At 39.7% G+C, this 25,343-nt stretch overlaps 1 protein-coding gene across 3 annotated transcripts in view; it reads right to left on the bottom strand.

Annotated features, from left to right (window-relative positions):
• Positions 1-427: 427 nt before the first annotated feature.
• Positions 428-25,343, bottom strand: part of zfyve9a (zinc finger, FYVE domain containing 9a) — a 41,749-nt gene continuing 16,833 nt past the window's right edge. For 2 of the 3 annotated variants that reach the window (XM_084731497.1, XM_084731496.1), the window contains exons 4-19: positions 23,739-25,189; positions 21,844-21,943; positions 20,613-20,789; positions 20,236-20,390; positions 16,994-17,123; positions 16,475-16,597; positions 14,351-14,506; positions 11,493-11,717; positions 7,941-8,023; positions 7,566-7,670; positions 5,726-5,876; positions 5,424-5,504; positions 3,976-4,138; positions 3,154-3,259; positions 1,914-2,090; positions 428-1,046 (exon numbers count right to left, since the gene is read on the bottom strand). In XM_084731497.1, coding sequence (XP_084587623.1) covers positions 885-1,046; positions 1,914-2,090; positions 3,154-3,259; positions 3,976-4,138; positions 5,424-5,504; positions 5,726-5,876; positions 7,566-7,670; positions 7,941-8,023; positions 11,493-11,717; positions 14,351-14,506; positions 16,475-16,597; positions 16,994-17,123; positions 20,236-20,390; positions 20,613-20,789; positions 21,844-21,943; positions 23,739-25,189 — 3,545 coding nt within the window. In that variant the 3' untranslated portion in view covers positions 428-884. The remainder of the gene's footprint in view (positions 1,047-1,913; positions 2,091-3,153; positions 3,260-3,975; positions 4,139-5,423; positions 5,505-5,725; positions 5,877-7,565; positions 7,671-7,940; positions 8,024-11,492; positions 11,718-14,350; positions 14,507-16,474; positions 16,598-16,993; positions 17,124-20,235; positions 20,391-20,612; positions 20,790-21,843; positions 21,944-23,738; positions 25,190-25,343) is intronic. The other variant, XM_084731498.1, reaches the window with a different exon arrangement.

Below are 25,343 nucleotides of genomic sequence, written 5' to 3'. Positions count from 1 at the left end.
TAACAAAAAGCAAATTTTTCCATTGAATTTTGGATTAGTGCAGTAACTCAGCTCTATGTCAAACAAGTTTGATACTTAACAGGTTTTGTTCAGCAAGAAAATCTTCACTAACACCACTTTTATAATTTCTGTAGTAAAAAGCTAACATTGGGCTATAAACAAACTACACCAAGGTCACATGACGTTGTCCCTGCAACCCCTGCAGTCTCATTTAGCCACTTGTTAGCAACCACATTTTTTAAGACATGTAAAAGCTTCACAATTGTTATTTACTGACCTTATTCCAGTCATCTAAACAAACACCTAAGATGATCTTCACTTCAAGATGAGGGAACCAGAGGCGCTAACATGCAAACTCATTCTTGGGTTTTAGGACTCATTCCTGCAGCACTCTGTTAATGGGGGTAAATACTTGCAAATGTATTATTTTCATTTCATATTAATAATTAACTTATATCATATATATTACTTTGTAGAGATCAGTAGAGAGGGTCTTTTCTGTTGGTCTGTGTCAAAAAGCCACATAAAATCTACTTGATTCCATGTTACAGTACAAAAAAGAATAAACTTTGAAGGCAGGTTACTAGTTGTTACAGACACTGTAACACCACACTGGGGTCAGACAGTTTGATCTGGTTGGTGTACCTGTCAGATGAGCGTCACTACACAGGACACGTGATCTTGCTCAGAGCTTCCTCAGGCAGCCTCTGGAGCAGAACAGAAGGTGTTTGGATGCATAGGTTCGACTGGAGGAATGCTACCCCGCCTGGCACGGCACAGTTTTCGGGCTCTTTTCGAAGTGCAAACGGTTGGAGGGAGATGACAGAGGAACAGGCTGTGAGATGACGTCAGAAGGTCAAAGAAAGATGAAGCTCCAAAGACTCCTAGGAGATGATCTCCAGGATGTAGAAGACCAGCTCCATGACCACTGGGCCCTCGCTCAGCTGACACGCCCCGCCGTGGATGACGGGGATCAGAGCGCTGTCCAGGTCGCTCAGGTACTGAGGCAGCAGAGGCTGACCGTTACTTCCTGCCAGGTAACCAACCTGCAAGAATGGACACGGGTGTTAGACTAGATCTTTGCTGTTCTCAGTGTACAGGGAACTAGATTGAGTGGATCTGGCCTCTAAAATCCAGCCACCTTTCAGACAGCAGCATTTCTATATATGAAGAAAAGAATAGTGTATTTTTGGAGATTTAATTATTATGTATCTATAGAATATGTCAAAAAATAAAGACAGGAGCCACAAAACCCACAGTATTAAATTTTTATTGATGCAAAAAAAAAAAGAAAAAAGAGTCAGCTCTGCTAAAACCAACATATTTGTTTTTTCTTTACTGAGGCACAACTGATTATTGTATTCTTCCTTCTCTTGATTTTGTAACTATATTTTGGGGCTTATACACATAATTGTCCTTGTTTATATATTGTCTTCTGTCTCTCATCGGTTCCTTTTCTTTACTTTAACCTGCAGAGATAATTATTTTAAAAAGTAGAACATTTCTGTACTCGATTGATCATCTTAATTAGAATAGTTGCATTTTGTGCCGAACAACTAATCAATATAAAAATTAGATCAGGACAAAAACAAGTTTAATCTCAAAGAAATACCCTCCTGGCTTGTCTATAATTCTCCCCAGCTGCTGATTTTGATGACATTTTATTAATCCCAGAGTAAACTACTGTGCCAGAGATTATTAAAAAAATGACAGTAACATAAGAATAAAAATAAAAGAGTAATAAACATAAAGTATAGAAGAAGTAAATGCAAATACCAGTACCTTATTTAATAAAAGTAAGATAGGTTAAGTAAATGATAAACTAAAATAAACTAAAATTAATAATTATTGTCCAAGTTTCTCTACAGTCTAAATTAACAAGACAATAATATCCCTGTAAAATCTGAACCTACCTGGTCAGAGTCCAGTGTGACCCTCAGTCCCAGTTTGGCCATCCCATCCTCCTTGAGCAGCTTCAGGTGTGGACAAAGGGCCATGCAGAACGCCCTCGCCACATTCTCTGTCAGCCGGCTGTGGTCGGCCGGGTCACTCAGACCGTTGGGTTGATCTTCACTCTGCAGGAAAAACACCTGAAGGGATCACAGAAATACGGTCTTTAGTTAAGATCTATTTGTTCTATTTGCATTATAGTTATTCATTACAGTTCATATCATTATAGAGCTGCAACGATTCATCGATTATTAATCAATTATTAAATTAATTGCCAAATATTTTGATAAATAATTATTTAAACCTGTTAATCAATTAACAAAAAAGTGAAAATCCTGATTTCAGAACAAAACAAGATATTTCAGGACGTCTTGAGCAATTAATTGAGAAAATAATCAACATAATAATCAATGATGAAAATAGTCATCAGTTGCAGCCCTATTCTGCGCCTTGTTATTGTCCAACCTGAACTCTTGCATATCTCTTATATTCATATTGTTTAGACTTTTTTAGTCATCTGTAATGTTTTTAGGTTTTTGTTTCTATCCTCGTATTTTTTAACCTATTTTAGTTCTTTTACATACAACAAGGTCTGAGAGAAACAGCATTGTGATCCTCTATACATCCTGTACATATGGTGAAATTGCAAAATAAAGCTGGCTTTGAATAGTACGATGTATGGAGTACATAGTACATGACTTACTCAAAGAGATCACTGGACTTTTAATAATTAATTTTATAATGGCACGTAGCCTGGAATCACCAGACTTTAACTCTCAGTTCATTTTCGATTTCCAAGGAACATTATCAATGGGTGCATGGATACACTTACAACTAATTAGAACAACGAATCTTGTGCTGTAGCACACAGTGTGACACATGCAAGCTGGGTGGTGCCTAGTCTGTTTTTAAACAGGGAAGAAAATTGGCTGTCTGGTTGCAAACTTTCTGAAATTACAGCTGAACAGTACAAGGTAACACAGCACAGTGTTATTTTATAAACATTGAGTACTGACTCAGTATCCACATACTGTAAAGTGAACTTAAAAGCAACATATAATGTGTCACATGAGAATTTAATTTGGTCTCAGTTAAAAGAGACAAGACATTCAAACCTGCAGTATTTTAAGTTTTTAAAAAAAAAACTCTTGTGTGGTGGCTGGATTTTACTACTGAGCAGTACAAGTGTGAGGTGTGTTGTACCTCTGTCCAGCGGATGACTTTGCCGTTGGCTTTGAACTCCGAGCCGTGGAAGATCTTGACGCTGGTGATGGACTCCATAGACTTCCCATCGATGGGACTGATGACACTGAAAAACCAAACACAAAACAACAGCACCAAATTAAACAAAGACAAATTTAGAAACAGAACACACAAATAAGTGCAAAGAAGTAGAGGAAAGACTTGTTCCTAGATTTGTTTTATGTGCTGCATGTTCTTCTTATGCTGCTTTGAATGTGCAGGAGAGTTTAAGATGATGTTCTTGTCTGATAGGAAATGTTTTCATTTTTATTTTACTCCATTCAGAACAAAACTAAAGGGGAGGCCTGAGGAGAATGAAGGTTAATGAACAAATGACCATAGTGTTTAATATAGGTAACTAATGCAGGCAGTTAAAAACTGCATGTAACTATCAGCATGACAGCAGACTGAACTGACTATCAGGTGAAATAAGAGTTAAATCAGTGTCTGTACAGAGAACATTCTGCTAATGAAGTGACAGAGTATCTGGTGAAAGGCCTCAATTATATTTAATAGTGAAAAGTCAGATTTAAGTGTGCAGATTTTATCAGCTGCTGTAAAATTGATTGCCTTGGTCTGAATCTCAGAGACACATCAAACCAAATCATTCCACCCTGCTAAGACTTTCCTCCAGAGGGCTTCCCCGAGCATGCATAATGAGTTTTTATAGCAAAGTAGTAAATGCAGCGGTTGGGAACCTATCAGTTCAATTGTCCGTGACATAAATGTGTCTCCTCCAGCTTCCCCTGCGCCTCCTCCACCTTCTCCTCTGCTCTGTCTCACCCCTTGTTGAAGTTGTGGTCGTCCTCTGTCCACTGGATGTGGACGAGCTCCTGGTTCTCCTCCTGGTCGGCTTTACCACAAGTGATGGTGAAGTCCTTCATGTCCCTCAGGGCTTGCCGTAGGGAGTCCATGGTCTCAGCTGTGATCTGGATCATCACACCGTCTGAGGGCGGAGATAAAAGAAGAATTATCACGACTAGTGCTAAAACAAATAGAATATTAACGTATAGGTTGAGTGCAAGAAAATGAACAATTAAAAGGAGGAAACTCCAGAGTGTGAAGTTGCTTTCAGGGTTGGGCTTGAAACCTTTATAGAGAGCTAGTTAAAAACTGGAAGTGAGCAGCTGGATTGAGGTGAGACTTTACCACGCAAATGAAAGAAATGTTCTTTGTGGAATTCTAGTTTGTGCAACATTCAGAATTTTTGGAGTTTGAACCACAGTAGGAACCAAAAGTCAAACTCTGCTGCACATATTTTGACCATTTTTTAAAAATCTCTTTTTAGACTCACAGCTGTTTGGAAGTTCAAAACTAAATCAATGCAGAACTTCTTTCAGTCGTTCATCAAACAAAACATTGACTGGTTTTAGATTTTCAAACATGAGGACTTGCTGAATGTCTCTGTTTTATATTGTAAATTCAATATTTTTACTTTGGGCTTTGTGATGGGTAATTTTAACTATTCTCAGACATTTTATCAGTAGAATAATATCATTGATAGTCATTGTAGTCATCAGTGAGAAATCTGGACAAAAATTACAGTATATGTAATTATATAGTGTTGGAAGAAATATTCAGACCCTTGACTCAAGTTTAAAAAAAACAACAACACACAACTGATCATCTAAACTTAATTTTCACATACTGCAAGGTAATATGAATGCATCATGTTTTAAAATCTGGATTTGTAAAGTAACCTACGCTGTTGGATAAGGTGAAGTAAAAAGTACAATATTTCCCACTGAAACAGTGGAACAGAAGTAACATGTAATGCAAGTATAGATACTTAAGTACAGTACTTGTGGAAATGGTACTTAGTTACATTAATGACTGGCTTTATATTGTGATGTACAATAGTTATAGTATATCATGATCTAGTTAGTTCTTTACGAAATCTAATAAGAAAGTACTTATAGATAAAACAAAGAGATTGGGATGTTTGTGTTTTAGGTATTCCAGTGGATTAAATACCTGCAATATATCCTACAGCTGACAAACAAACCCAGAAATGTGGGAAACAGCAACATGCTACAAATGTTGTAGCAAAATATTTAATAGTTGGACTTTATTTCTTCATATTTGCAACTCCAACCCCCAGTTTCAGCACTAATTATGAATTTGTGCCAACATGTACAAATATTCTTTGTGTGTAAGCTTCATACAAATATACTCGACTGATATTTCAGTATTTTTACAGCCAACATGTAGTTTGTTGTCACAGTTCTCACCTTCCACGATGCTGGTCTTGGCTAAGAAGCCCGACGAGGCTTTCAAAGCACCACTGAACACAAAGAAGCAGGCTCCAGTTACTGTAGAAACGCAAAGAGAAAAGAGGAAAAATAATAAGTTCAGCTTCATGAATCGACCACTGACCGATGTCAAATTATTTTCAGGCCAACAGAGAGGATAAGAGAAATAATAACAGACAGTCAGGAGGAGGCTTTTCAGACAAACAGAGCTCTCCGCACATGAAAACCAGACGGAGGGAGAGATAAAGGAAGTCTGATGAATCTGTGTCTTGTGTCAGCACCTTTGCGTGGCTGGTGATGGATGCTGATGGCCTGAGTCTGGTAGTTCCCGTCATCGTTTTGGACGCACACCAGGTGGGAGTCAGCCCGGTCGTTGAAACACGCCCCCATGGCCAGCACATGTTCGTTGGACTTGTTCATGGCCTTCATCAGCTGCAAGGACACATAATATCCATGTCTAATTAAGCTGCCCTTTGGGTGTGTGTGCTGAGGAAAATGGGCTTAACAGGGACTGCCTGGTTAAGCCTAATTGCAGTGGGCTTGTGGGTAAAGTCCTCAAGTCTTCGGGATGGTGCTGAGATGACAGATTGTGGAAAAAGACACTGACATGGGTGGATATCAATAGTTGAGAGATCCCACACATTAATTCTGCTAAATCCCCTGCCTCTGTGTCTCTTTGAAGCCGTCCTTTGCAAATCAGAAATAAAACTGAAAATCTGGAGGGCTTTAACCACTTGCTGCGCTAAAGGCTTGCCTGCAAGCTGTTGAGAAACGCTCCCCACTTCACATTACTGGGCTCCCATCTGTTACTGCATCAGCAGCCAAACACTACAACCGGCATCACTCTCTCCATCGTGGCTTTCTTTGTCGGCCAAATGGCACTTTGTACGTATCACTTCTTCTGCTTGGACATTCATTCACACCCTCGAGGCAGCAGCAGCGTTATAACAAGCCCACGCCTAATGTTCAGCTGCAGGGACCCTGGAGAGTTTGTCACACATCACCTACACAGAGGGAACATGTGTGTGTTGATGCTCAGGCGGTTTAATAGGAGCCTCCTCCACTGATGTCATTAATCTGGTGCAGAGTTTCATTTTGTTGCACAAATGATGTATGTATGAAATGGGGGGTGGGGGTGGGGCTCAAATGTGCAACATATGAGACATGGCTCTGTTTTCTCTGCATGCCTAGAATCTGAATCTTGTTATTTCCTAATGTTTAAATTGGAAGATTTTGTAGTTTTTGGGTGCTTTTGCCAAACAAGTTTGTTGTGGTTCAGACAAACTCTGAGGTGTTTGCCTGTTTGGTTTGGATCATTTAGGTTGGTGTCAATTAAACTAAACAACCGGAATAGGATAAAGTGAAAGGTGGATTTCACAGCGCCTCCAATCAGACTGTAGTCCCAAACCGCACTAGAGTAATGTAAATGTAGAGTAATGTGAAAAAAAAGCTGGCCAACAACAGGACTTTTTTCTGATGGTATACATGTGATTTTTATGACGGCATGTTTGGGCTATTAGGTAGGTAGGAGCCGAGTGAGGGGGATATTATTTCAAAATGAAAGTGTTAGATTTCTGAGAAAAAAAAAGGGTATTCTCTGAGATTAGATTCTCTGAGATAGTCACATATTTGCAAGAAATTTTTTTTTGTCCCTTTGCAATGTTTTGATCCAACCTTAGTCCTGCTTTTCTCTGTTTTATATCATATTAAACTGAATATCTTTGGATTTTGAACAAAAACAATTTAATTATGTTTGCTCTGGCAAATTGCAATTGGTATTTCTTTTTTTTAAAACTAAATTCTCTGACCCCTTTTTGGCTTAAACAATTAATGAGAAATACTTAGTGGCTGCAGCTAGCAGTGAGCAACACAGATCAAATCCTTTATTATAGTCTTTTTAAATTTACAACCTGCTTTATATATAGTATGTAATTACATGGCATTATATGTATAGAATAACCAAATAGGGATGTCTGTTGTAGGGTAATCCAGTGACTTAAATACCTCACTAAATCAAGTTCTTCGTTATATAAATGCAAAAACATATAGACGTATAGATATATATAGAATCAAACTACAGGTGTGACACATTATTTTAAACCAGTGTGTGATGACACTCACCTCACTGTAACGATTACTGGGGATCTTAATGCTCGTCTTCCTCACCTCCATGTCCACAACTAGACCTTTCACCACTGGTAGCGTGTACTGGTAGTTACGAAAGTCCTACAATATGGACGGAAAAAAGGATGAGAATGGGAAAGGTTTTTTAAAAATCATGTATCTGCGATTTAAGTACAATGAACAGTCTTACAGCATAACCAATAGTTAAAAAAAAAAAAAAATCAATGCACTCAGAGTAGGACACTTGGTATCATTAAATTACATCCTTGTTTGACAAACTCATCCCTCTACACAAAGAATGTGTGACAGAGATCTGCAACCTTGGAAATAAATAATAACACAAGCACAGGAAGAGAAAAACAAAGCACTCACTGCGAGCAGATTCATGATTGTGTGACCGGTCTCTCCAAAAAGCGGTTTTCTGAACCGAACACTGAACAGCGGACACGGATAAACTGCAAAACAAAATCATATCTCGTCACTAATGTCACTGAATCAACAATAGAAACATGTCATTATTGTTCCCTGTGATTTTTAATGCCAAGGCTACTTTTTTTTTTCATTCATCAAGTGTCTCATTCGGTTGTCATGGAAATATGTCGAGTCCCTCAACAAAATGATGCGAGTTTGGAAATATTTTTAACATTGAAGGTTCAGACTCAGGTCTAAAAGGTTACAGAAATGTGTTCACAGATGTGGATTCTTTGGTTCTGTTAGAACATTTCTCCTTGTCTGATTTATTACATTAGTTATATAAGCCAAATACCACTCTTTACACTCAACCAGACTCCACTGGCGAAAATCACTCATTTTACCGTGCAGAACATGGAAGCTGCTGCGCTTCCACTGCCTTGATTATTTAGTTTGTTTGTGCTTTTGTGTGACTTTGTTGAATCCAAGCTAAACTTTTAAAATACAAAAGTCACCCAATAACACAAACAAATTAACAGGAGTTTCTGGTCTATGGCTGCTTCGATCTGTTTTCTGTGAAGTAAAATAACTGATTTTGCCAATGAAGTCTGGTTGAGCAAGACACAGCAATAATTGGTGTATATAAAAGTGTTTATCCAGCAGTGAAGGTTGTCCAAACTGGGGCATGAATATCTGAATAAGGGTAAGTACCTCATACACATGTACACTTCAAATAATCCAAACTATTCCTTTTATCAGTTCTATAACCATTTTTATTTCTCAGCTAAGATGTTTCCAGGTTTTTTTAACTGCACAACTTGTGTTTCCAGTGTTTTCTATCCTCTTCACTCATAAATGCAAATGGGCTGAACAAGAGACCCCACAAACACATCAAATACAGTAAACTGTGCCTGCAGTTAGGAGGAACGCTCCTAATCCACAAGTGAAAAATAAGGCTGCTTTTTCTCCAGCAACCAAAGCTCCTTAGATGACTATTTTTAGCCTTATCTCAGCAAACAGCTGGAAATAAGATCTTGCCACAAACTCTCATTAGCAATAAAAAACAATCTCAGCTACCATCTGCAGTTCAGTGTGGATCCGTAAGCTGACGAGCTCCTCAGACCTTCTGCTGGTCACTGCTTGAGGTAAGAAGTGAGAGCGTAGAGAACTACGCTGTTTGTGTGGCGGATTAATTTCATGGTGATGCTAACAATTTGTGTTTGAGAGCCTCCACTGTATGTGGCTTTGTTAATGTATTCTATCCGTACTCGCTGGAAGCAGGCAAGAGGCTTAGCGGAGCCAGGCGGTGCTCCATGCTGGCAGGTCTGGCTGCAAGAGAAGGGGATTTGGTGGAGAGGAGGCTCTTCGATGAAAACCCCTCACAAGACTTCTTCATTCACATGGGAAGCCGTGAGAAACATATGAGAGCAGACTGGTATGATGTCCACAGGCTTCTTCTGACAACTGACATGTTAAGCTTTCTCGATCAGTGTGGATCTTAAAGAGATAATTCAGATTCAATTCAATGTAATTCAGATTTTTTTGAAGTGGGGTTATGTGAGGTACTTGTTGACAGTTAGTTATCTACAGTCGATGCCAGTCTACACGCTCCCAGTTTGGAGACACAGAGAACAGAACCACCACAGAAGCTCAACAATGTACTGCTTTGGACTTAACATAAAAAAACACATTTTAGACAATTAAAAAAGCCACACCTTAAAAAACAAACAAACAAAAAAAAAAATATATTAGTTTAAGTGTATATTTAAAATATTTTCACAGCTTTACCATGCCATCAGAAAGCCTTTTCTGACAGGAAACCAATGTTATATAAGCTAAATATCACATTCTTTTATCTCACAGAACATGAGACATGCTTATCTACAGCTGCCTTGATCTGTTTGTTTGTTATTGTGTAACTTCCGTGAATCTGCAAGGACGTCTTAAAACATATGACGTCACACAATAACAGAGAAACTAATCGATAGAGGCAGCGTTAGACAAGCAACTCCTGTGTACTTACATTGCGAATAAAATATATTTTTCTTAACAAGGCTGATATCACACGGACATGCATCTACAAGAGCATAAACAATCATTTGACAATCACGCAGCTCGTGCTAAGTCCACATTGGATGGTTACGACATTATGACCAAGAATCTAAATCCTATATGCAGAAAATGAATAGGATTTTCTCTTTCAGAACCACAATGTTGAGCTTCATTTGTAAGAGGAAGAATGTGTTTGTCTATTTTCAAAAGTTTATAAGTTAACATTATAATTTAATTTTAAAGTTGATTGACACTAAGCCATTGTTGTATTAGATCTTTGGTTGTTTTAACGGTGTACTTTTCTAAAGAAGGATGAGGTTATTTAGCAGAAAGTGAAGGATTTGTCAGTACAGCTTGTGTTAAGCTTGTTTACAGTCTAAACTTTAAAAAATAACAATTTCATTTAGTTTTCCTCACATAATTGAATGAAATGCTGAGATATACACTTTTTCTTTAAAGTTTTCTTACAACCCATAAAATGAAGAAAATCTTACGACCCCCTGTGAAGCAGGCTGAGAACCAGAGATATACAGTAATAATAATATCTATAGCCTATTGCCTGTGAAGATACTGTATATTCTCTGATTTGAAACATTTGAAAGCGCTTGACAGAAACATATAATCTTTGGCTGAATTCTTTTGTATTTCAAGTTAACAATCTGACACAATTTGCTAATCAGCCTAACATGTGAGGCTCTATCCTGCTGGTCACCACTCCTAAAATTCGCTCTTCCCTCCAGTCACATCAGTTGAATCCCACAACACAAGCGTGCATTTCCTGTTTTGGTCTCCAGCCAGGAGACAGGTCAAAGTTTTGTGGTTGTGCACAGTCAGCCAATAGAAAACACTGATGCACAACTTATTAGTTTAGCCCATTTATTATTGTGTTTAGTGCAATAATACACTGCCAGACTACAAACTGCAACATCACTCTCACAGACTTTTTACCATTTGTGACTGCAGATCAATATTTACACATCCTTTTTTGGATTATGTGCACGGAGATACTCCTACTGCAGTGGTACACTAATGTGACCCTACTGTCTTGGTACTGACAAAAATGTGTCCTAGTTTGTGGATCGACAACTGGGAGGTAGAAGTGACTGACAGAAATCGTACAAAAAGTATCAATGTTCTATTATATAAATAAATCATATTATAAATGCGAATTCAACTTTTTGGTGCTGGAATAATAGAATCAATTGATTTTTTTAATCCACTAGATGTTGCAGTTTTTTTCTGGTGAGGTCAGCAGAGGTCATGCTCAGTGGGGTTTGTAGGTTTTTATGACAGTCTGTTGCTTTGCTTCAATTTTTCTACAATAAAAATGACTGAAGTGAGATGAACAAACTGAAAACTGAAACCAAATGTGAACTTAAAACTTTAAAATACATAATCAAATTATTCTTACTGGCTTATCACTATTACTACATAGTGTGAGCCCCAGTGGTTTTAACTCACATCGGTACTCTGCGCCCAGCCGCAGCATGAGGCGGATGGGGAAGACTTTGGCCCAGGGCGTTTCCCACTTCTGTATCAGGATGCCGAAGAGGTAGGGCGGGTTGGGCAGCAGCAGGTCCTGCAGCGACTGGAAGGAGGGGCTGATGTAGAGGAAGCCACCATGCTCCTTACTGCCTAGGAAGCTCTGCGTGAAGAATGAGTGACTCAGGTGGCTCAGCACGTTGCCTTTAGGAAGGAGGGGAGGGGAAGAGGAGAAGAGAGAGGCTGTTAGTGATACAGGAGATGTGAGGAGGAGGTGGAGGAGGGATTGGTGAAATAGGAGAGGGGAAGGCACAGCAGGGTAGTGGGGGAGAAGGTGGGGAGAAAAAGAGGAGTAATACTAGAAGAGTCTGCAGTCAGTAGAGCGCAGATCTGCCAAAACCACCACAGCTGCCAGATGCAACCAACAGAAATTTACATGAAGTTTTGAATACTTGTATCATATAGTGCAAGTTTTCTAATCTAGATGTAGACAAACTTTTAAATTGAGTGTTTTTGTATAGCACAGTCTCAGTTTTCCTTAAGATGCGTAGTATTGTATAATGTAACTGTAACCAAGCCTCCTGGGTTCACCTAACTGTATCATGTTAATAAGGAAACAATAAATAGCATGATGACAAAGACCAAACTTCAAGTTAAATATTGTTATTTATTAAGAATATTTTCGACAATATAATAGATTAAGAAATATACATTTTTGGAGAACCTCATAAAAGCTAAAATTCTAAATGATTTATACTTGATGTTGCTGATTCAAAGGTCGAAGCCTGTATGTCCCAGTGGAAATTGTGGCCATCAAAGGTTAATATTTTGGCACAGAGCTGATTAAAGCACCCACAGTCACTGAAATGAATTCCAACAAGTAACCAGTATATTGCTCAATTTCTCATGATAGTGGAGACAGCAGCAAAGCTAAAAAACAGGGATGTATTCATCTTGTATCATGCCTAACTTTAGTGAATCATAACATATCAGGTATGGAATTAATCTGTAGATCCTCCAGTTTAAATAAAACAAAACTTTGTATGGGTGTTTGTTTGTGAGCCATGACAAAGTCCAAAATGTGGACAGACCAGTAAAGCCTTGTTTTTAGCAGTCAATCAAATGGGTTTTTCAAAGGGGCGCCCAGCTCAGTTAGTAGAGTGCATGTTCTGAAGCTATCAGTCCTCTGCAGCGGCCACCGGTTCGACTCCCACCTACAGCCCATTTGCTGCATGTCATCCCCTCTCTCCTTATCCCCTCTCCTGTCATATCTTCAGCTGTCACTATAAAATTAAGGCCAATTGCCTAAAAATAATCTTAAAAAAATGTTTTTTTCAAAAAGAGGATAAAGCAAACAGAAGTTTATAAAAATGCAAATGAGGAATTAAGGGGAATTATAAATATATTTTTATATTAGCTGGCACACAAAAAATCCTTGTGACAACATACGTTTTGTTTAACCAGAAAATGCTGTTTTATTGTTCTTGCCAGCGCCCTTCAAGCTTAATGGAAACAAAATAAATACTTATCCAAAACATCTTGGTTTGTCTTTCCACTATTCTAAGAAGCCAACTCTGGTTTGGTGATGACAGAAGACATTAAAACATAAATCTTACTGGTAAAAAAAAACACATGTAGGCTGATAGAGGAATTTAGTGTGGCACACTAAACTGAAAAGAAAAACAAAGAAAAAAAAGTAATTGTAGCTGTAGCTCCAGCCCTGTTGGTCACAAACACACAAACACACATGAACATGAACATGTGCAGGCATGCATGCACACGCACACACGCGCACACACACACACACCCTATCACATGGTGGAGATAATATTAATAACAATATGAGTTTGGGGTGAAAGTCTAGAAAGCAAGCAATGACTTGAAGAAGACAGGAATAAAAATGAAGCAGATGAAATGGAAGAAAAGGCCACAGATGAAAATGAGCATGAATAAGAAGCAAAAGAAGAAAAAAGAGAAAGCAGAGTTCTGATCCTCTGAAAATTGGGAGAGATATGAAAAGCAGAGGCTTTCAATGTATTCCTGGGATTACTGTGTGAGTAAGGAGCCTTGCTTAGTCTGTATGAAGTTCTACAGCCATTAATAAAAATGCATCCTCCCTGTTTGCCCTGCAACTTCATATTACCCAAAACGGCTCATGTTACTAATTATCTGTACAAGGGATCACTGGTGTTAGATGCAACATAACACCATAACAGTAACGGCATGACAAAGCTTAGTGGCGGGGACTTGCTAAAGCCAGCACTTCTTCCTGAGACCTGCCTGACGGCGAGTTAATCAGGAATGACACGTACAATATGGCTCCCGTCCACAAGCCTGAAACGGCTCCAGTGTGAATATGAAAAAGGAAACAGCCTGAGGGGAGAAAGCCGTCAAAGTCATCCGATATTAGCTGTTTTTACTCTGTGGCATACGGAGTTAAAAAACGCAAGACAAGCAAGAGTGAGGTGTAATGCCTTGCGGGAGGTGACCTGACAGCAGGATGCTAATGTTTGGACCATTTTTCATGAAAAAGGGAGAGAGACAGTCCAGCAGCAGTGGACAGTAACCTGATTTCCAAATAGAGGACAGCTTGGTTCACCTGTTGTCTCTACGGAACAAAAAGTAGAGCTGGAACAGTTTCCCCTCACATTATACTACATTTCTTTAGGGTTAGCTCATTTTTAACTGGGCAGCACCTGACTGAGACAGGTGGACTCACCTGTGGGCCTCCAGACAGAACTACTAATGAGCTGCTGTCTCCCCCAAGAGGGGCCCACGTTGGAGGTGGACTAATTTCAAAGTGTGCCTCCTGATGGAGCTGTTGGTTGTATTCTTACCACTGAGAGCCTCCTGGTAGAGCTGCACAAAGTGGGTGAAGATGTCTTTAGGGATGGTCTTTTCGTCAGGTAGACACTGGAGCAAAATGACCACCTCTGCCTGGCCTACGGCGTGCATGCCCTTAGTCGTCACGTACCAACACTTCCTGTTTACATCTGCGGGTTGAAAGAAGAGAAAAGTAGTCTGTCATATCTGACACACAGGAGATCAAATTACCAAGTTATGTCGTAGCTACAAACCAGGGCTCAACAATGAGGCTTTTCCCCTGTTGAGCACATAAATCTGGCAACTCAATTCCCCAATCAGGCAAATTGTAAAAAAAGAAATAAACAATTAAAATATTTAAATAACCGATGAATTATTAAAGTAATTTTTCATGCAAAATGGCAGAAAATGCTGGCCTTGCAGCCAAATAATGCAATTTCCAGCTTTTCTTTTTTTTTTTTTAACGTTAAACTGTATACCTATCATTGCTATCATTACTTGCAGTCCTAGTCTTGTTCCTTTGAATGAATTTAGCGCTCAAGTATCATCTTCTTTGCACAAAGTGCATAAAACTACTTCAATAAACCACAAAAACTCTGTGAATGAAGTTCATCTTAAGTTGAAATTCTTTTCATGTCAGATCAGTCTTCAAAAGTAATTTTACCTTTATACAACCACAATAATAAATCAGCCAAGCTGGCGTACTCCTTTTATTTTCAATTTTCATCCATGCCAACTGCATGGATGAATATCCAGTAGAATATTTCACATACAGCATGTGATCTAATACGTATTAGTTCCAATTTAACGTCTTGTAATCTATCCACATGCACCATTGCAGACTACATAAAGTGTTCAAATCAATCATTCATGCGAGCTGTGGGAGAACAGTAAACACATCTCTTCCCTCATATCACTATACATTTCAACTCAACACTGTTCTCAACAGTGGCACAAGATGCCAATTATTGTGCTCTCATTATGGCTCTTTCCACAGTACTCACATTGGTTCTGTCATGTCTCAATAAAGCCATTAAAAAATTACATAATGGACTCCTTTGTCTAAATGACAAAAAAAACAACTAAGCTGACATTCGATTTCTTTTGCATGGTTATTCATTCTGTTGGAAACCACCGATCTCTGCATAGTTACAGATAGAGATTAGCTACATTAATGTTATTAATATTATAGAGTACACTTCTAATTAATGCAGAATTACAATCCAGTGGTGGAGGTGTAGAATTGTGTCTGATTCATGTGATACAAACACTTCCAATAACACCACTGTGTTGTAAAGTCTGAAGTCAAATTTATAGAAAAAATATAGAGAGGGCCATTTTCAAAATTCACAATGTAGCTGCATTCAATTGCACAGTGATACATAAACCGTACTCCCTGCTCCGTGTTTAAAGTGGTGTTATCTGAGGGAAATTTCCTCCACTTTGAACACCCTACAACATCACCAATACAAACATTGTACCTCAGGTCTTTTTGTTAATGTAAAACACTTTGAATACCTGTTGTGGTAACTGTGGAAATTTTACATGACTGAAAGAAATGAATGAATGAATGCATGAATGAAAAAACAAACAAACAAAACAACAAATAATACCATTGCATAACTTATTCTATTGAAATGTATGTAACTTGTGAATGAATGTGATTTGAGTAATTTACCAGATGTAGGCTACAATGTAACTCCTAAAAATTAATAATGTGAAGATTTACAGATTATTATATAATATTTAGTGAATTACTTACAGACTATTACTATGCAATATTTATATTATGTCCTTTGTTTGAGGAGTTTTTTTTTTTGTTTTTTTTTTTACTTTCTTAGGGTGATGTCATAAAATATGACATTAAAATATGACAGACTTTCAAAACTTTATTTAAAAAGCTCAAAGAAGCTGATTGGTTATGGCTACTCATTAATTCAAGACAAAAGCTTAAACGGGTCAATTAAAATTTTATGCAGTACAAATATGTATTCTCCTTTTTCCTTAGATCATTATGAAATCAATAATTTATAAGAAGGACCACACACTGATTTTTGCTTCTCCAAAGAACTCTATCTTATGAACGCCCTACATGGCTGCTTTAAATGGTACAAAAAGGAAGTGGCTGAGTCACTCACAGTTGACGAGCTTGACCATGGCAAGCAGGTTAGCATTGAGTACAAAGACCAGCGGGTCTGGGCCTCCCTCCTCCAGCTGCTGCATGAGGACGATCTCTGACGGCCTCTCCTCCACTGCATAGTCTGCAGGAGGGTCAGGTTGGAAGTAAGAAGAAGGAAAAGAGGGTGGAGGGAGGAGTTTAGGTAAAATTAGATAAACGTACAGGAGAGAGCCGAGGATGAGAGAGGGGTTGAGATGTCAGAGTGAGAATCAGGTGGGAAGTGAGGATGATAAAGGAGTCACATGTGAGGTAAGAGAAGGACATGATGATCAGTTAACAGCTAGAGACCCTCCCATATCTGTCAAATATCATCACTGCACCCTTCATGAATAGATCCTCTCCTCCCCCCCGCTGGCGATGAGTGATCGAAACATGAGCTGTGATACAAAGCATGTGAAAAACACACTGAACAAGCACACAGACAGCAGCTGACAAAGCAATGAGGAGGCAGCAGAATGGTGAGGATGAGGGCAAGCACCTGTGATGTGGCCTCCCGTACCTCCTTTGACTCCGGTGGAGATGAGGATGGGAGGGAGCCCGTCCTCCGGGATCAGGCTAAGGGAGCTACCCACGGGGCTGCCCACTGGGGCAACAGGGGTATGGGCTGCCTGAGGGTGGAAAGAGGGGTGGGGGTGTGGGGTTAGATGTTATAGCATACAGTGAAATGTGGCAGCATCCAAAAGGTTTTTCATGGCTGAGATCTCTGAAGCTATCAGCTATTTTTTTTCAGGGCTTCCAATGTAGCCAGCGGATATAAGGAATATGGATAACAGATATCCAGGGCAAGGCTACCTCTTCCGTGCGCCTGTCATTGCTTACAGTCTGATGAGTAACTTGAGATGCGAGAATGGAGTTGTAGTTGAGAGACGATGTCCACGACCGGATTGTTTCACAAGTATGAATGCAGATAAATATAAAAAGCCAAAACGTCGTCAGACGATAGCAGATGGGTTCTGATACTGCATTTCCGCCAAAATGTTGCACCTCTTTTGCTCTGCACACAGATTGTTTATCTGCATGCAACCAAAGTGCACTCGAACACGATTGATCAGACTACGAATGGAAGCCAAAACATTTCCAATTTTGCAATTTGTACATACATAGTTCAAGCATTCTTTGCCAAAGACAATTCATTTTTTGCACATGCTTTAGATCGTGGCTGGCTTATTTGATTTGATTTGATTTGATTAAATAAGGAAAGTAGAAACACTTTAACACTTTAAGGATTGCAAATTTTCTGCATTGCCTTTATATTTTCCCTTTTACCCCACTCATTTTTATTATTATTTTATTTTTTCTCACTTTCAGTCGACGTTTATTCCAAAAAATGGCTTTGCCAGACAGAACAATACCAAATGATGTGGAATCATTGCTAATTGTATACTATCAATTAATAATAATTTTTAATTGGTTGAATTGGTTAACAGAGAATAATCAATTAATGATTACTCATCAACATTCATAGTGAAAAGAAAAACAATACAGCTGAATTTTATTATGCAACAATGGACATTTTTTCAAGTTTTAATTTTAATATTGTGAAAAATATCATATTGTGGGCTTTTAAATCATGGCATTACCTCCCTGTGAGTGTTTGGTATAGTTACATCCCTACTGTTAAAAGTAATTATCATGGCTGTGATTATAAGTATATATCTAGGTGCAACAGCTCACATAGAATTGGTGCCATATGAACAATTTTTCTTCAAAATAAGAAACAGAATAATCACAAACTAGTTTATTTGATTCTTTTGGCCAATTACATACCATTTATTTATAGGAATTACCAGCAACTTTGGAAGCATTTTCTTCTAATACCATCATTTATGAAACAAGTATATTTTTATGCCCAGAACTGCTGTACTTAAAAAGACTATCTAGCCATCTGGTACTGCTCTTCCTTAAAGCTGCACTACCACAGAGAATTATGACCCGACTTTGCAGCGAACCTCTACGGAGCTGTATAGCATCTTTCAGCTCACTGTTTTACGGCCCACAGCTTTATTGTTTTGTTACACTTTCACCACTCTCACCAATTCTGCTGTACAACAGCAGCAGGGAATTGGTGAGTTAGTTTCTAACTGGTAACGATAATGGAGCTGTTAAGCAGCTTAAGAGGCAAAATATTTTCTTGGGAGTTGGTGGGGGGGGCACTTCAGCTGTCTTATCAATAATGGCATACAAGTCCAAAAAATATTTTAAAAAAAGAAAAGGCTACATTTACATTTGATGCACTTTTTGGACCAAAAACCAAACAAGGGTATGTAAGAGTGTAAGATTTACAGAAACTATTGGAAGAATATAGCAGAAATGGAATATAGTATTTTTGGCAGGTTTTTGCCACCACTGTAGGTTCTTGTATATGCTAAGAAAGGGAGGGTGATGTGACAAGTTTAAGCTCACCACTAGATGCCACTAAATCCTACACACTGATCATTTAAGTCAGGACACTTTGGCCTCTGAAAAAGAACGGTCAAGATTAAAACTGCAAAGATTTACTGATTTTTAGTTCCTAGTACAAGTGAAACTTGTTTACAAACACAGTGTACAAATTGAAAGTATCTTTTTGTTGACTGTCCCTACCTGGTGAGCTTCTTTTAAACTCCACGTAAACCAGTTTTTAAAGTCAAGCTTTCTGTTATGCTATTTATACCTACAGTATACTATACCTCCAAGACCAAAATGAGATTACTTATATGATGTCACTTGCTATAACTTCCGGGGAAACTTGGGATGCATCAGAGAGTGAGACAGTAAGTTGGCGAACTTGACTTCATATATTGTAAATGGAATTTTTACATATTACTTCACCTGTGAAGATGATTTCTGCCTTTCTGAGACACATCAGGTAGATTTTCATCATTAATGATGTTTGTTTAACAATTCCCATGATTCTACACTATTTCATGTCATCATACTACGTCTTCTGTTACTGTTTTGATGTGAGAGACCCGTAGGTGCAGAAATTCCATACTCTGTGTTTAAGTAACTTTTACTTGATACATAATGAGGTACTACACCATGAATAGAAAAAAGCACAGGAAAAAATGTGTTGCAAAAATTATCACTTCCATTGATCATATGACATATTGCAATTTCAGTCAAAATAATCACAATATGACTTTTTTTTTTTTACCATATCATGCAGCCCTAGTAGGAACCACTGAATATGAATGATTCACCACACTGCCTCTGCTACTGGTGACCTTGAACCTGATGAGGCTTTAACAGTCAGTTCAAATCTATACATAACTGAGTTCATGCTAGTATTACAATGGTGTCATGTCAAAGAGTTTTATACTCCAGTCGTGTCTGCTTAGAATGCAATGAAGCCATTTAAACACTCCAACAATCAGTCTGTTCACCAGGCCATGAATCATCCTGACATGTGGCATTCAAGTGAACAGCATGACCACAGAAACAACCACATTCAACTTGCTGTTTTCCTGTTTGTTGTGGGGCAAACATTAACCTATTTTCCTTTAAGCATTTGAGTCTACTGGGATTTCTAATTCTGATTAAGCAAACAAGGAATGTTTGCTTTGAACTCTGTTTACAGCCTGTCTATTGCAGTCCATGACCTAGCCAGTAAACCACCAAGAATCCCACAGAAAGAGTTCTTTGTCACTTCCTTAAGCTAGCTGCAGAGTAGCTAATATGACCATACAAGCTAGCCTAATAGCATTAACTGTGGGTGAATGTTTCTCATGCCAAGCCTACCTCTGAGGATTCAGACGTGGAGGATTTGTTTGAGATGGCCAGAGACTCGGAGGGGGCTGGACTGGAGGTTGGAGGCTTGGGGGACTCTGCTGTGTCTCCATTAGGTAGGACCCCATCAGCAAACCACACCCTCCTCTGCTCCCGAGACAGCGACCCTACAGGTTATATAACAACCAAAATTACATTTTACCTTATTGTCTTGGTTTAAGATACACACAAGGTTACATGAAGGAAAATTGTATGCAACCCTTATCAGGACCAGCAAAAAACACAACAACAAAACTTTGAAAGTACTTTGAAGTACTGGGGACAGAATGTCATGTAAAAGGTGAAATATAAAGTGCTAAGAGCATTTTTATTCTTGGTAAAGGTCGTACCCTCGTTGCCAGGCTGTTTCAGGACTCCCACAGGCACCATGACGGTAGGAGGAGGGGAGCTGAGCACCCCAGAGGCCTGAGCCTGCTGTAGAGGGGGGATGGTGGAGCAGTACTCCGCTGGGTTGTTGGGGTTCGGACTCTGGTTGCTCACAGCGGCTGGTGTCTCCCATGACTGAGCTGAAGGAGACAGAAAACATCATTAGTGTAGACATAAATTAGCAGAAAATGTCAAACCCTACATGAAAAAAATGAAAAAAGCCAATTTCATTAACAAATATTCATAGTGAAAGTATCACTGGACTGATACATTTATAGATATTTTCACAGGTCTATTGCTTTTCAAAGTCAGTATAATAGTATTCCATGCACCGTTAATCTCTTAAGATTAATGGACTCTTTGAATCATTATAGCATCACAAGCACAGGTGTAAGTAATTTCCTTAATGAGGGCTCTGTTGCAATAAGTGGCCCACTAAGCCATTCTAGCTAGCCAGCAGGCTGACATTAATGAAATACAGTCATAATTAATATTATTAATTACACCTGTGCGTTAACTACAATGACATGTCAAATATCTGCTGTGAAAAAGGACTATTTATACAGTAGCTACGCCCCACTACCATATTCCACATATCACTCATTTCTGTCAAGAGAGACTATTGAACCTTTCAGTATTATTTTTAACTACATAAGCAAAAAGGGCTGCTATTTTAAAGGAGAAATCTGTCATACATTTACTGTACTAAATCATACAATGACCATGATAAGTCATCAGAGATGAAGTAAACATACCTAAGATGAAATACTGGCTTCTCTGACAACAACATTACAGCTGCAGTGTCCTCCTTTGACATTTCTATTCCAGATATAACTTGTGTTACTGTTTGCCTGTTTCATGTTAACTAGTTCAGTTAATGCTGAGTATCACCAATAAAATCATTAATAATCTTACAGAAGAGGCAGATTCTTCTAACAGTTAAACTGAGCAGTAGTACATGAACAGAACCTGAAGATGCTCCATGATGTCCAGGTAGACAGTGGGAGGGGTTTGTTGTCTTTTTACCCACCGACTGTATGACCAGTAGTCATATGTCATTTCCACCACATGATTTGTGTTTACAATTTCTGAACTGTTTGAGTTTTGCCAGTTTCATCCTGGCATTAGTTCAGTTCAGGAACCAGACCTTTAGGTGTGAACCTGCTCTTACTTCCTACTGGCCATGATGCTCACCAGACGTCAGAGCAGAATGACAGGTGACACAGACACGAGCCTCCTTCCTGTCCATGTACATGAGTCTGCACTTCAGGCTGCAGCATGTCGCACAGAACACCTTAAAAACACAAAGAAAAAAGATATTTGTACCACTTTCATACAAAGGATGAGTACACTGGATGAAAAATCATTTTACTTTATGTGTGAAGATTTTAGATTAAGATTAAAGTTGAAGAATTGAAAATAAGTTGAGATTGTGTGCGCAGCAAATGTAACATTTTATGGATATTGATTTCCTGTTCTTTGGCAGCACATCAACAAGCTGCAGCTGTGCTACTCTTCAACCTCTTCGCTTTCAATGGATTAGCACCTCCTTACACATCATTATCCAGTAACATGTATTTAGTAGAATAGTAGACAGAGGGTGGAGGATCCTTTTAAATTCAGAGCCTCACAGCACCATCATAAACTGGTTTGTGGATCTACCAGTCTGGTGGTGGATGCACTGAGGATCCCGCTGCTTCTATTGTTTGCGGCACCAGTGCTAGTGTCAGTATTACTGCAGTGCCAGCTCCTCCCTGCTCAAGTGGCAGAGAGTGTGTTTGTGTACCACCATGGGAAATTAAGTAGCAGTCCGGCGATTTTCCAGTGCAGTGTCAGCGACCACATCTTCACTTTAAAGCACTGTGCGGACACCCTGCTGCAAATGTGGGTGGCCATAATTCTAGAAAGCTACCTGGACACCCACTGAGTTTATATGCAAAGAGAGGCCTAAAAAGGAACTCATCTATCAAAGCAAAACATTTAATTTACCTCCTTACTCAGGTCCAGCAGAGCTCTTTTAAGTCACTGATGGAATATCACTCTGTTGTGCATTTTTAAAGTTGCAGTGCATTTCTCATGTTGTTTTTCTTTGTGTACACAGTTATTTATCCTGTTTTGTTTGCAGTAGGGTTATTAGTGCATTTTATTTGACCATGTCCTGGTTGATTTCCTGTAAAATGATAACTGCTTGACTAACAAACACTACAGGTTTGATCATTTCAGGCATGTGTCTTTTAGATGGAACAATTAGTAGATTAATCAGTTAGTCTATCAAGTGAAAATTACCCCATAATCTTTTTGATAACCAATTAATTGTCCAGTCATAAACCAAACCTACAAGGCTACTCACTTGCTGTAAGTAACCTAGGATAAAAGCATCGGCTAAATACCAAAAATGCAAATCTAATGGATAAATGTAAAAGGAAGAAGCCTCAATTCTGTCATAAACAAAAGAATGCTACTATATGCTGCAACCATGTGATGTTTTGTGCATTCCAGGAGTTGTTTTCTTCTGATGTGTTTTGCAAGTTTAGCTTTCTCTGCCTCGAAAGGCCAACTGCATTTAGCAATTCCCAAAATGCCCTTTGACAAACCCCCAAGCAGAGGTGAACACCTTGAAAAAGAAGCAGGAGGGGGAAGCATAATGGTAACAGCATAGTAACAGCAAACAAGTTTTTCAGCAAGAGATTTTCAATGTCATGCAACTTACTCTAATACTCTAATACATCATACATGGATGGACTGCATTTTGGTCTATTATTTCAGTGGTTTTCAAACTGGGGTCCAGGGACCAAAGGGGGTTCTTGGGTGGGTTCCCAGCAAAAGGAGGAATAGAATATTTAAACTGTTATGACATTTTGAGAAAGTTAAAAGAACAATGGAAGAAATAGGGTTGGACATTTTGATTGACTGTAATTCATAGTGATCCTAGTCTGATCACTGATTGACTTTATTAACTTAAGATAAAATAAATACTCAGAGGAGACTCCTTGAGAGACTGCCCCAGACATGTCAGGGATGTTGTAATAATCATTGTTTTTAATGTGTCTTAAGTTTAGACTTTCACTTAAAAGCAGTTTTACACTGACCTTGCCGCAGGCCCTGCAGTGGTGCCTCCTCTTGGTGAAGGTGAACTTGACATCACATTTCATGCAGACTGGGGCCTGGGAGTCAGGCACCCACACAGGTGCAACCTCTCCCAAGGAGCTTGTAGGTTTCCTGCACAGAGCACCCTGCTGGCCTGCCTGGAGGTCATTGTCTGGGCTCTCCGAGGGCATCAGGAGAGGAGAGTGGACACCGCCATCTCCATTCACCCCGACTGTACTCTGATCTGTCCCACTGAGCGTAGTCTCAGAGGGCGTGCCTCTCCGACTCTGGTTCTCCTGGTTTTTGTTCTTGCTGAGGGCGGCTGGGCCGAGCTGATTTTGGACCTGGCCCGACAGCGGCTGAGGGATCTGGAGCTTGAGGCTGACTGGCTGCTTTGGCCGTGCCCCTCCATAGGGAACACTAACCGGCTGCAGCCGATTGTTGTTGAGTTTTGGCTGGATGCTACCTGACCCCACTGCTCCTCCATCGCCATTCTCCTGTTTGCTTTCCTCCATTTCTTTCTCCTCAGTGACAGAGTCCTCTTTGGAGGGGACAGGAGAGGGAGAGAAACCCTCCTCCTCCTCTTTCTCTCCTGTCTCCTTAAGCTTAGAGTGACTACTGCTTTCCTGCTCCAAACCATTGGGAAGGCCTGTTATTCTGAGTAGTTGGTCTATCTGTCCCTCAGGACCACATTGCTTCTCCCTCTGCTTCTCCTTAGCTTCAGCCCCATCAGGTAGAGAAACACCATTCTCTTCCACCTCACAACAAGCCTGAATGTCTCTCCCCCTTTTCAGGGGACTTTCTATCTGCTCCTCCTTTAAGTTTGCAGTTTGTTTTTCTTGACCATTGTCCTGTAAAACAGCTGTAATGTCCTCCTCTTTGACGCTTTCCCCATTTTGAGTTGTTGGTTCCACATTCAGAGTTTCATCCTGTCCCAATCCAACCTCAAATGTAAAGTGAGTGTGACTGACAGAGGAGTCTCCTCCTCCTGTTTCTGAGGTGTCTCTCTCCTCCTGATGAGGTTTAGCCTCCTGGTCAGGGACACTAGGCTGGTTATCCAGAGGAGAACTTATCTCCTTGCTGAGCCCATCTATCTGTGGGCTTGCAGGGCTGGCGGGGCAGCCATTCTCCACAGCATTACAGGCCGTCACAGGGGGCGGCGAGAGGTCGTCTGTGCCCACCAGTTTGCCGATGTTGGGCTGGGGGAGGGGTGGGCTGTGGACGTCTGCCGGCCTCTCCTCTACCCAGGATGGTTCAGGACCGGAATGTCTTTTGGGGTCAGCCCCCGGGGAGGCACTGGAGGAGGAGTCGGGGAGGGTCTTGAAGGGCAACGGACTCTCCCGGGGGCTCAGGTCTGCGTGGGCCAGGGCGGGGTTCAGAGAGAGCAGGTGGGCTGGCGGGGCCAGGATCTGGGTCCACTTGGCATCCGAGAGAATGGGATTGTCTGTCTCATCTGGCAGAAAAAAGAACAGAGGAAAACACATGATTAATACGGACCTCACTTTGTCCCTGAGGCTGAGGTTTTATGACAGGTAAGGCAAATTATCACTTGATTCAATGGTGGTTTTGGTGATAGTTCAGAGTACTTGACGTGGAGATGTAAGAGG

Source organism: Lutjanus erythropterus, chromosome 12, assembly GCF_056507025.1.
Source record: "Lutjanus erythropterus isolate fLutEry1 chromosome 12, fLutEry1.hap2, whole genome shotgun sequence".
NCBI classification, from domain to species: Eukaryota; Metazoa; Chordata; class Actinopteri; order Lutjaniformes; family Lutjanidae; genus Lutjanus; species Lutjanus erythropterus.
Note: the sequence above shows the minus strand (reverse complement) of the source record. Positions and strands in the feature narration are given on the sequence as shown.